General features: G+C 45.2%; 1 protein-coding gene across 2 annotated transcripts in view; it reads right to left on the bottom strand.

Annotated features, from left to right (window-relative positions):
- LOC147309277 (solute carrier family 53 member 1) overlaps positions 1 to 3545 on the bottom strand; it is a 38472-nt gene extending 34927 nt beyond the window's left edge. For both annotated transcript variants that reach the window (XM_086273241.1, XM_086273242.1), the window contains exon 1: positions 3127 to 3545. In XM_086273241.1, the coding sequence (XP_086129367.1) occupies positions 3127 to 3195 (69 nt within the window). In that variant the 5' untranslated portion in view covers positions 3196 to 3545. The remainder of the gene's footprint in view (positions 1 to 3126) is intronic.
- Positions 3546 to 12998: the final 9453 nt, after the last annotated feature.

Genomic DNA, 12998 nt, shown 5'->3' with positions numbered 1-12998 from the left:
GTCCCACATCTTCACAGGACTAAAACTAACACGGCCCGGGGCCAGATTTACAGCTGGGTGGAACAACAAGCTCCATCTGGTCTGTGTCCAAAAACTGCAGGGGCAGGAAGAAAGCCTCTGAAACTTCAGAGGAAATAAGTAACAAATACACGGCCATTGTTTGAAATACTCGTCATTCCCTCGCCGTAGCAAAGATATATCAGATTTGGCGTTTTCAAACAAAGGTTATATGAACAAGATGGGAGAGAAGCCAGAGCTGAAATCTATGGAGGAATTCCACAACAGCTTTTATCCAACCATGCAGATTTTATGTCAGAGAGACCAAGAAATTCAAGGTCATCTGAATAATACTGCTCTGAACTGAGTGCCAGCAGGTAATCCACTGTAACCGTGCATTACATGCATGCACCCGCAGACTGATTAATCCCACACGTATGCAACTGTGTGAACAGAAGATAAAATAGTGCTGCTGTAATACCGTTTATAGTTATAAAGTCCTAAACTCCTATCTGTGAGTGAAAACTGCCTCTGAGTGTGTCAAAGACACAGATGTACTTACAGTCCCAGCCAAACAGACACGTTCTACTGTTAAAGCTGTGGCCCAACATGTCGTCATCTCCATCCTGCCTCCTGATACGTCCACGCCGGCTAAATTTGTCTCTGGACGCGCTCATTAAATGGTAAATGGCCTGCATTTGTATGGCGCTTTTTTCTAGTCCCTAAGGACCCCAAACACTACATTCACCCATTCACACACTGGTGATGGCAGCTACATTGTAGCCACAGCCACCCTGGGGCGCACTGACAGAGGCGAGGCTGCCGGACACTGGCGCCACCGGCCCCTCTGACCACCACCAGTAGGCAAACACGGGGTTAGTATCTTGCCCAAGGATAGTTGGCATGCAGCCAGGAGGCAGCCTGGGATCGAACCACCGACCTTCTGATTAGTGGCTGACCTGCTCTGCCACCTGAGCTACAGCCACCCTACATTAGCACACATACATACTACAACTAAGGGTGGTCCTAGATGTCTGCGCATCTGTCCATGTCTGCGCTTCTATCTATGGACTTACAGGTAAAAACAGAGCAAACAGCAGGCCAAACAACGCACTTCCTCTAGACGGTCTTTTAAGCAGACTGCTCTTTCGTCACCTTGGTTTGGGCTAAAGTTAACGATTGGATGCATGTCATTTACAACAGCTGCAGGAGTCTTTATTTGAACAGAAAGTAAATGTAGACAAAATTCCCTGTTCTGTGTGCACATGTTTGTGTGTCTGTGCAGCTTGCCACCATCAACACTCTTTGCTGATGGACACTTCCATCAGACTAACCTTACCGGCTTGTCTCCAAGTCAGCAACTCTCTGTTTCAGCTGAGGCTGTTTGTTTTGTGATTACAGGTGATTACATTAGTGCCTGGAGCTGCCGAGCTGTGCTAACCTAATGTGAATTTTAAAAAGCTACAAGGCTGATAAAACACCGAACAAGGCTGCTAATACCATTTCTAACTTCTGGAAAAGGTATTTGGCTCCAAGCTAAATGTGAATGTCACACAAAAGGAACACCAGATTAAAACAAGCCGAGGAGACGACTGATGGCTTCTGACTTCAAGCCAGAATCTCAGCTCCAGCTCACACAGACTGACAAATACAGAGATGCAGATTTGACCCAATCAATGCTTCAGCTAAACAAACAAGTATGTAAACAAGCTCCTACTCATCCTGATGGCTCCAGTTTTGCTATGCTAGCAAATTCAGTGCAGCTGTACCAGTCTGTGACTTGTGAGCAAATACTGTCACCAAAAAGGCCGACACCGCTGCTCACAGCTACGAGAGGAAACCTGAAGACAGGAACATGACACTGGAGTCCAGCCACAACGAGGCGGTGTACAACACTTCTTGATGCAACTTTATAGCTTATGTCTACACATACATATTGACAGAGGCTGTAACAGCAGATGATATTTGATGCATGTCTTTTTATTGGCCTGTTGCAACTGGAATCAACCACTTTATTCTACACACTGATTGCATGTGAACGCAGAGGTCCAGGATTATCGTGGTCTATGCCTGGCGCTTCAAGACTCTACACTAACTTTGGGGCTTCAAGGTGCAAGTAAGGATTTGGTTGTAAGTTGACAAAAGGTTTCCTTCTGCTCATATCTGAAGATAACAAATTATCAGAACTTTGCCAAAAATGAATACGTAAACACCTTAGAGTCTGAGGCTCTGCACAAACATCACTCTACCTGGTGTTATTAATCCACTGCTGGGATTTGAAGCCCATAAACTTATTGCTCTAAACAGGAACTGTTGTTGGGGCAAGTGGGAACACGGGAACTCTGAGGACAACAACGATCTTATTTCAGTTAGTTCACAAAGTAAAAAGAAAGCAGAAAACAAACACTGGCAGTGACTATGAGCCGAAATCTGTAATACAGCCAATTCAGCGTGCAAAATCCACACAGGGCCTACACGAGTCCCCGATGCTCTGCTGGGTCTCACTGATGTTTCCTCAGTTGGTATTTGGATGATGGTGCTGAAGAGCTTTGTCCGATTCCCATCGGAGTGCTCACAGCAACCTTGACGAGCGCAGCATGCGGTCAGTTGCAGGGCGTGAGGCTGCAGTGTTGTTCATGTATGTTGTTGTTTACACTGACAGACCCTGGTGCCAATCAGGCTCCAGCAGAGATCGATGGCATTGATGGCTCACAGGTCGACCTGAGCACCGCTCCCTGACCGCCCACACTCAGCTCAGCTGGTTAACCACAGACACCGGGGTTAACGGTCCAAAGATTAACGGGCTCGATAAACGATGACTCAGCTGAAACGGGTTTGTCTCCTAAACACATCTGGGAGGACACGCGCGTGCACGCCAACACACGGGACTCCGCGGCTCAAACCTGCAGAGCAACAACACAAATCTAGCTAGCCTAGTTTGCCTGGCTAACGCTAACGACCTGCTGTTGCTTGTATTGAAGCACATCCGCTGAAGGACCCCTGTGTGTTTTTCCTGTTAAAGCACGACGGCCATGTTTAAATAAGATTTCTAAAATGAAGTAACCGGTTGTGTAGTTAGCCAGTGTGCTAACTAGCTGCTAGTAGAGGTTTAACGTGAAGCTAACTCACCTCATACTGGATGTACTGCTTCCTCCACTCCGGGGTGATGTGAGCTGACAGATGCTCTGTGAATTTCATGTCGGCCGCGGCGTCAGTCTTCCTCTCCTACCGTTACTGTAGCCGGGAGGCGGCAGCGGGAGGCTTTCGCTGCTTACACAGCGACTCTCATCCAAAGATTATGCTCAGAGAGGTGCCCTTTTGTCTTTACGGGTAACCTAGCTAACTACCGGCACAGCATCTCCGCTGTCTCAAACACACTCGACGAAGTGTTCGCGGAGCTGCATCTCAGCTGAAGATAAAAACCGTAATTCTGTTTTTATCGCTGTGTTTCTGGAGGACAGGCCAACAGTGTTGGCGTTAGCTGGGTCTTCCTCGCTCGCTGTCGTTCATCCTCTACCTCTCTCCACCTCCTGTCTCCCGCTGCGTTCGCGTGCAGTGGGAAATATAAGAACGGGCCGAAGATCGGCGAAGGTAAAGTAGTGGTGGGTGTAACGAGGTGTGGCTTTCTTCGTGAGATGTCACCAGATGTGGGGAGTAAACTGGTCGTTTTTAAGCTTAATGGTGAGGTAATGAGCTGGCTTAGAGAGGACTCAGCGTCATAATGTCATCACATTTAAATTTATCGAATGAGGCCAACGCAGAAATGCCATAAATGTCACATTTTTAATGGCAGGCTTCCAGCTGAAGTCTTCCCTGCTCTTTGATACAGTAATGATTTTCTTATAGTCTCAGTCACTAGTTTTATTCTTACTGAAAACAGCGTTATGTTTACTCTGGAAACGAAGGTGCCCATTAGAGTTAAAGAGGAGACACCCGGGTGTGCTTGCTTATGCATCTGTAATAGACACGTAGGTAGCCAGTGTGCCTGTAGCATCCTGTTTCACAGCATGATCACACTACTTTCACAACTCGAGGATTCGTAATGGCAATGGTGATGGTGACATCATCATCACCAATAGGTGACATCATCATCTTGTCTATGTTTCATATATAATCCACGTTTTGTTTTGATTAAAATGTCCTACAAGCCCTCATCTGTGTATCTTAAAGCTAAAAGCACAGGTTATTTTACTGTCAGTGAGACTTTCTACCAGCATAAATAAAGGATAGTCACTTTGGCAAAAGCTGATTGCAGCTTCTACTTTGTGATGGGAATGTTCTTTCAGGCTTAAAAGGACCTGACATCATGCATGAGAGATTTGTTCGACCTATTACTGACAGACAGACAACAAATGATTTATAACAGTTTAAATTCCTGCCATTTGACGCTGAAAAAGCTTTTGATTCTGTTAGATGGGAGTTTTTATATCGGGTTCTAAAACGTTTTGGTTTTAATAACCAGATTATCAGTTGTTTGAGGTGCTTATATAATTGTCCTTCTGCCAGGATAAAGGTTAATGGGGACGTCTCAGGTTTAGTTCTTCTTAAAAGAGGGTGTAGACAGGGCTGTCCTCTTAGCCCTGCTCTATTTGCACTGTTTATTGAACCATTGGCACAGGCTATTCGACAATGCGAGGAAGTTACAGGAGTTACCATTAACGGCAAAGAGTGTAAGGTTTGTCTATATGCAGATGATGTCCTGGTGACTCCTACTAAACCTGACTTTAGCCTACCAATATTACTATCTTTGCTCAATACGTATGGCTCATACTCTGGTTACAAGTTAAATCTTCATAAAACTCAAATTCTTACCTTTAAATATAATCCAGATAAATATATTCTAAAACTCCTCAAAGAATAATTGGAGTAAAAACTTAATTAAATATTTAGGGGTTCAATGAATGAATAAAAATGACGGTATTACCTAAACTGCCTTATTTATTCCTGGCATTGCCTGTCGAGGTGTCCTCTAGGCAATTTATCGAATGGAAAAGAATGTTCTCAAATTTTATTTGGGGAAAACACAGACCTAGAATAAAGTATAAGACATTGTAATTATCTAGAAATAAAGAAGGCATGGTCTTCCATGTCTAGAAAATGATTGTCAGGCTGCACAGTCAGAGTCCTGACTGCATGATGCGACTCAACATGTGACGCCAAATGGAAAGAAATGGACCAGGCGGAAGTTCGTGTTCCCCTTTCGACTATTCTTGGAGATAAATCATTGATACAGTCATTTTTAAATAAGGTATCCTACTGCATAAATGTACCAGTAAGTATCTGGTTCAGGGAATTTAAAGATAAAACGTTTGAAAGAGATGTGAGAATACTACGGTGACCAGCATATGATACAGCCCTGCAAATATTGACAGTGGGTTTAAAAACTGGTGCAACCTGGGTGTCACTGCATGCTGGAAAATATCATCTGAAAAAGGTTTAGATACCTTTCAACAAATGTCAGTTAATTACAACTTGGAGAGAGGTGATTTTTTTTAGATATCTCCAATTAAGATCTTATTTTAATAACAATATTATGTCTAAGGAGAGAAAATCTCTAGTTCAGATCTTTATAAACATATCTAAAGGGAAAGTGCTAAAAAAACCAAATGTCTATGATATACTCAACACTACAAACTGAAAGGAAATTGTCTCCCACCTATATTAAATGTAGAAATGGAGAAAGAGGCTGAAATAGAGCTATCTGAAGAAGATTGGTCTAATATGTAAAACTACAGCCACTACTATGAAATCAGGCGGGGGCCCCTTGCTTGATTTAAATGCCATGTTGACATTAGAACTTCATTCATCTTTTCCCAGTTTTCTCCAGAAAGTAAATATTTCCAACATAATGCTGTGTGCCTGGAAATTCAGCGAAACTGGTTTTTACAGTCATTGATTTCAGTGAGCTGTAGATTCCAATGACACTTGAATGCCACATATATGACGTTGCCACCTTTGGAACCGAGTGACGTTTTTTTGTTTTCCGTATTATTATTTATTTATTAATTATTTATTTTTGACCAGCGGAACGTTTGCGCATGCGCTCTCCGTGTTAGCGCCTGACTCGATCAGATGCGGATTTATTTTGAAACAAATATGAAAACACAACACGGGGACCTGCTGGCGTGTAGTAAAATGAGATGATTGCATATGTTTAATGATGACACCGCATCAGCCAGTAATACTGTGATACTGGTTATTCCACAGCCTCACTCAGGCAGGAGATCCACGGTTCATGTTCGAGTGTTTGTCTGCAGTCAGACTCTATGAATCGGTGCGCTGCTGTTACCTAAAACACTCAGCTGGGTTAGGAGCGCAACGGGAAGTGGTCGCGAGCGTGGAGCCGTGTCAGTAACCACGCGGATGCCTGGAGTCTTTGGACTCGACAGTGTGTGGAGCCCCGCTCTCTGGAAAGCAGTGTGGCTAATCAGGCTCTGGGTAGTGATTCAACAAAGTGATTCTCCACGCTGAGCAGCGTTATCGTGCAACCCACGTGGAGTGAAAGACATCAGCGCCATCTGGTGTTTGAACAACGTTTCGCATGTTATAGGGTTGAAGCGTTTAAACGGTTTAACTTCATGGTTATTGGTTAAATGACTGACCTGTGACAAAATCACAGAAACAGCGCAGTGTGAAGGAAAACACAACACACGCACAACATGTTCTGTTTGTGGAAGGAGCTCGGAAAGAAACACGCCTGGACAGCTTGTTGAAGAAGCTTCTTCAGCTCTAAGAGCAACAGAGTCCCACATTTGAAGCCCTATGGGAGTGTCCCCAAGAGGGGCGTGGACCCCCTATTGATCCTCTGCCTAATCGAGCCAGGGTGTGAAAACAGGTGTGGGTCACAATCAGCCACGGTCTCAGGTGAGCCCACGTCTCATGTAAGTGGGATCTGCGATTGCATTTTAAATATTAAATATTGTGCACTGGCTGCAGTGGTCATGTGTATATCCAGCTGATTGCTTGTGAAGCTCGCACACAAGAATTTCACTCACATGTGCTGTACCAATGTACCTGCACATGTGATGTGACAATAAAAGTGATTTGATTTGATTGTGAAGGATTAATATGACATGCCTTGTCTGTGTAAAGACACAGAGAGACTACATAATCTGTGTGCGTTTGTGTCAGCGTGGATGGAGCAGAGTGGGTGAAACACACAACGAGCGTTTCTGAAATCCTGGAGACAGCTGACAGACCCCCGTGGAAACATCCAGAGACGCAGGGAGACTAAATGCAGCTCAGTCCTTGCTGAGGATTAACAGGCAGCCCGGCTCAGATTAGACTGGCTTGTATAACGAGGACGTTTAGATGTAAACAAGCTAAACAGAATATTAGAAAGAGTGGGCCACAGGAACCTGCTCCCGTCAGGCTTCTGCTCCCACCAGTTTCCTTCACATGAAATTAAGTGACTGCAGCGTTTAACGTAGCCAAATGTCGTCTGAGACCGAACACACGAATACATCTGTTGTTATATCGCTGGGAGCGGCAGTGAGGCCACGCTGCTCTGTGGCTTCCTTGTTATACAGTAAATGTCCCAAAAGTGTTTCTGGTGGAAGCGTGCACGCTCTCTGACCTGCTGATTTTAGCCTCGCTGTCCAGGTGGCTGCTCACTGCTCACCTGGTTTTTATGTGTTATTTTCAAACATCACGTTCATTGGTTAGTGGATCAAATGTGTTTGGATCTACTTATGGGTGAGAATGATTTATTAGATTAAAAATCTGAGTCCACTAATACAGAATAGAAAGTAGAACATTATTACCATATGAAACATTACTCTGTTCCCCAGCAGAGCCTCACTCGGGCTTACTTTAGGTTTTCACTGTAAAAAGCTTTTTCAGCTGCTGAAGCGCAGATTTATGGACACTTTGGTTCTTCATGGTGTGCAAGTCCATTTCAGGCAGAGGAAAGAATTCCCACTTTGTATTTGGATCCAAATATTTTATTATAGAAATCACACAGAAGTCAGCATTTACTGTTATTACACGTACAGCGAGGGTGTTTCTGCAGTGAGACTCCTGGTCAGAGTCATTGTCCTGCTCTGTGCACACATGCATACATAAATAAGACCACAGCAGCTTTTACTGTAATCCGGCTGCGGTGGAGCAGCAGAGGCTCCTCTCTTGGCATTCACCGCGTGCCTTAATTGACTGATTTTAAATCAAGGTCCACTGTGAACACTGAGGGAGGAAGCCAGGCGTCACAGACAGATGCTGGTGATGACCTTTAGGTTAAACTTTCTGTTCAGGTCCATTTCTCTCTCACACATGCAGGTAACATGTACAGGTCTGTAGTACTCACACAGCTGCCGTGGTTCCTGTGAGACTCACTTTTTTACCTGTAGTGCTTATTTCCCTGCTCACCTTGTTCCTTTCTGTGTCCTTCACAGCAGCTGTGAGCTGGTAACACCTGCCTGCCCAACAAACGCAGTGAACAGCAAAAAAGAGCTTTTTCCTGTCAAGGACACATCAAGCAGGCAGCCATTACACAGCAGAGCCCGGCTGCCAGGCTGGAGATCCGATGGAGCCTCATCAGAATGTAAACAGATGGAGGAGGATCACTCGGAGTGAAGATGGAGATGCTGTTAACAGAAATCTGTTGCTGTTTGTCTTTTATGCTAAACTGTCATTAGTCCTTATTAAATCTGCATAAGTAACGCTATATTCTGTTCACAGTGATGTTACACAAATGTGATTACACAGTAGTGCACTGAATGGCGCACGTATGCCATACAAACACAGCGCTACACACAGCGTCATGAAGCGCACACAGTGACAGGCACACAAAATGTCCCTCTCGGAATGTTACATAAGAGCGCGTTTTGATCAGGATTACACCCGCCGACGTTCAGTGGAGCAGATTATCGCAGCGTGCAGGCCGGACGGTGCAGCGACCGCCTGTATGCTCCAACAAGGCCCACAGCACCGCAATCTGCCAGACAATAAGAGCTCGAAATGTGCGCGGACAGAGAAAGCAGCCTTAGATACACCAACACACATCTCAGTGATCAATAGGCATCATCTGCGCTTCCATTCACAACACAAACACATCAGAAGCCACATCGCTTATAATACCAGGACGGAGCTGGCTAAATATGCAGAGCCTCGATATCTGCAGTGAAACGCGGAGCCGCGCGTCTCCTTGTCGCATTATCTTCTTCAGAATCCATCCTGGAGCCTCACATCCTCCCTCTGCTGCGCTCCTCTCCAAAGAGAGCAGCACAAAGAATAAATCAGAGGTGAAAGCAGTAAAACCTGCTCCCTGCAGCCAGCCTGTCCTCTCCTCCCCGAGAGAAGTGAGAACGATCTCGGTTAATTGGTCTGAACAGACGACACGGATTAGTTAAAGGAAATCAAAGTGTTTGGACTCATCCTCCTGGACGGGCGGGCGGCGGATTACGCAAAGGACAAGGCAGGGCGGGGTGACGTCACCACACAGACAGATGCACTCCTCTCTCACACACGCGCGCACACACGCGCGCACACGCACAGCTGATGCTGCCTCATTATTTGGTTTAAACTCTGATTTAAACGATAAGAATAAATGTGTTGGTTCAAATCTTTATGTGACTGGCTTCACAAATATGAATGAATTTGGGACACTTAGGACTCCTGCAGCTCTCAGCCACAGCCTGGATTCTACATGAAAGACATAAACACTGTTACACAGTACACAAGGAACATGTTGTGATGTCAGAGACCTAAACCCAGTCTGCGTTTTCTATGTTTGAACTTATTGGAAGAAGCAAAAACAATCAAACAAATCAAATATGACAGTTTCGCTGCAGGAAGGCTTTTCTCACAGGCTGTTATCAACCACAAGTCAACCAAATTCTCTCTCAGCTAATTACACAAAGAACACAAAGCCAGGCAGCGTCCACCCGTCACTCAAAGCTGCTAATGCTGGACAACTTTACATGATGGTGGGTCGGTCTCTGTGTCAGTATGTGGGAACACCAGCTGAGGCACAACAATCACCTCTTAACACACTGACTTAATTGTATTTGTGTTGATTTGTAACAGTGTGTGTACATGCGCACTGATGTCTGATGAATCGCTGAAGGAGTTTTTTTAATTAAAAATCAAACTGATGATGTAACCAGGGTCATTTGGCTGGCTGGTTGATCCAGTGAGTTTCAGAGAGGTGGGTCCAGTAAAAACACCACGAGGCCTAAAAGTATACAGGCTGCACGTCACAGTATCTCTGCCTGTGCTGCACTCATGTCGGAGTGCATTAAAAATACTGCTTTAGTTTTGCATCATATTCTGTGTTATAGTAGTACTTTGATTCCAACTGTACCGCTGTGATGTGCTCTGAGGCCTGTTCTGTTGGTTGGACACTTCCATGTGCAGTACTTATATTTCAACTGAATCTCAATCACATCAATCAAACATTGGCTCCTTACACTGATGCTCTGTCATCACACCTTTTACAGTTCAGTTCACCTCAAGGCACGTCATGTTGTCAGGTCGACCCTACAATGATAGGTACAGAGAAAACCCAACAATCATATGACCCCCTATGAACAGCACTTTGGCGACAGTGGGAAGGAAAAACTCCCTTTTAACAGGAAGAAACCTCCAGCAGAACCAGGCTCAGGGAGGGGCGGGGCCATCTGCTGTGATTGGTTGGGGTGAGAGAAGGAAGACAGGATAAAGACATGCTGTGGAAGAGAGACAGAGGTTAATAACAGATATGATTCAATGCAGAGAGGTCTGTTAACACATAGTGAGTGAAGAAGAAACACCCAGTGCATCATGGGAATCCCCAGCAGCCTACTGCAGCATCACTAAGGGAGGATGCAGGGTCACCTGGTCCAGCACTAACTATCTGCTTTAGCAAAACAATCTACATTTAATATAACAAGTTTAATATAAACATATGGCACTGAAGAGTCAGTAACCTTTTGGGACACCATGTTCCTCCAGAACAGCTTCAGCAGATGCTCCAGGTGTGCTCCAGGTGTTGTGTTGCTCATTTGGTGGTTTGTTTAAAAGAAGTAACATATCGATCTTCCAGAGGTGTTCAACAATCAATCCTGAATCTTTTCTGTGTTTTATCTTCTAAGCTTTGAAGGACAGAACAGAAAGAAAGCTGAATAATATTTTTGTCAAGAACAGAAGGATGTTGGACTCTTTTTGTCACGGACCCAGTTCCAGGGATTCGGGGTCCGTGAGCAGCCTGGACTACTATTGTAGTTATTATCATTATTATTGTGGTTGTTGTTATTATGGTTGTGTCTGCTGTCCTGTTTTCCGTGTTGGTGTACTGTCAGGTGTTTATGGGTGTGTGCATGTGTGTGAGGGTGCGGTCGTGGCAGGCACTTCTAGGCCTGGTGGGTGTGGCCCTGCCAGCTGACCGGGCCCACCCAGGAATCCACACACACCTGGCGCCGATCAAGCCTCGTCAGAGGAGCTTCAAAACAGTGTGGCTGAGAGCTCCTCGACGCTGGATCGTTGAGTGACTTCCCGTCAGTCTTAGTTTATCGTGCAAGGTTAGTGCAAGTCTGCCGTTAGGTTTTGTACTCATGACTGCCTTTTGTATGCGTGTTTCTCAGGAGGAATTGTGGCGACCAGGAGGCAGCACACGGACAGTACACAGGGAACGGAGACAGAGCACGGAGCACGGGATAAAGGAGAAGACACGGAACGGGAGTTGGGATCGCACGGGGGATTTATTGTTGTTTGGATTGTCACCACTGTAAATAAACGCACTGCCTTCAGCGCCAAGTCCTGCATTTTGGGTCCTCATTTCTCACATCCCCACGGTCTGCCAGCCAGACCGTGACACTTTTTGACCTGACAAACTGTGACTCGTCACTGACACTGTGTAATGATTTCCTTTCATTCTCAAAGGAGATTTGCCAGATCTTGTGAATGAAAATGATTTCCTGTAGGAGGACATTGTGGCAGAAATTGCTTTGGGAACGGAGCTATTCAGACCTCGCAAGTTGGAAGCAATCTTTGAGAGCTGTGATGCTTCATGAACTGAGTGAACTGCTGCAGCACTGGGAGTCGGTCCAGCACCGATGTGATGCAGTGATGGAGTACCACAGTGATCATTTAGAAGTGATGTGGGGCGCTCAGAATCAGGTGGATGGTGTCAACGTTCTGGTCAAACTGAAGCTTGTTTTACGTCACAATCCCAAAACGGCATCGATGACAGCTTTGAGTGTTGGCAGCAGCTTCCTGGAAAGTTCAATGTGCATCGCTCTCTGATGTGATACATCAGAACACATTCATCAGCTGGAGCGCTGATGTTGGCTGTATGCAGTTCTCTGTCTCCCTCAGTCCTTCTTCATGTTTCATCATTACAAGTGTAAGCAGGTGTAGTGGCTGCATGAATGCATGCATGAAACACAGACTGGTGTCATGGCTTTCTGCTGGGAGAAATGAACATGTTTAATGTTGCACGGTAGTGTGTTCATCTCAAGCACATGTCCTAAACCTGATGCAGCAGCCTTGGTTCATATATTTAACCAAAGACTACGTGAGGAAGCTGGTTTCCTCTTCAAATGAACACGTGTTGTACGGGTAAGAGCGTCGTGTCAGGTGGTGGGATCGTGTAGTTTGACGTCTGGATCACTGGTGTTTTTTTAACAGGTCAAATGAATGGATCATGCTGGCTCTCCCATCAGTGGATGTTAAACATAGCCACACAGTCAGGACAGTCTCTGACTGATCAGAGGCTTTTCCAACCCTTGGATCATATAACAGTCATCTCCGGCACGTGTGTGTTGGTACAGAAGCCCTACTCTTAAACTTAGATGGTGCTGAAACAGCTTGTTTTACACAGACTGCACCGAGGCTTCGACACGATTATTTAGAACTGAGAATCATGCAAAGTTAATCTAGTAGAGCCAAAGAATAAAGTATGGACCCTTCACAGGCTTTTTCACGTTTCCCTGATGTACCTGAGAAATAGAATTAGCAGCGTTTCACACTGATGCATTTACTTTACACAGACGTTTGTCACATCACAGACAGAGCCTTCTTTTTGT

The sequence above is a fragment of the Aulonocara sp. 'chitande type north' Nkhata Bay genome, linkage group LG18 (assembly GCF_057382095.1).
Source record: "Aulonocara sp. 'chitande type north' Nkhata Bay isolate Kocher_YH1m ecotype deep benthic linkage group LG18, A_spYH_male_GT1.1, whole genome shotgun sequence".
Lineage (NCBI taxonomy): Eukaryota > Metazoa > Chordata > Actinopteri > Cichliformes > Cichlidae > Aulonocara > Aulonocara sp. 'chitande type north' Nkhata Bay.
The sequence above is the reverse complement of the archived record's forward strand: the minus strand, read 5'-3'. Positions and strand labels throughout refer to the sequence as shown.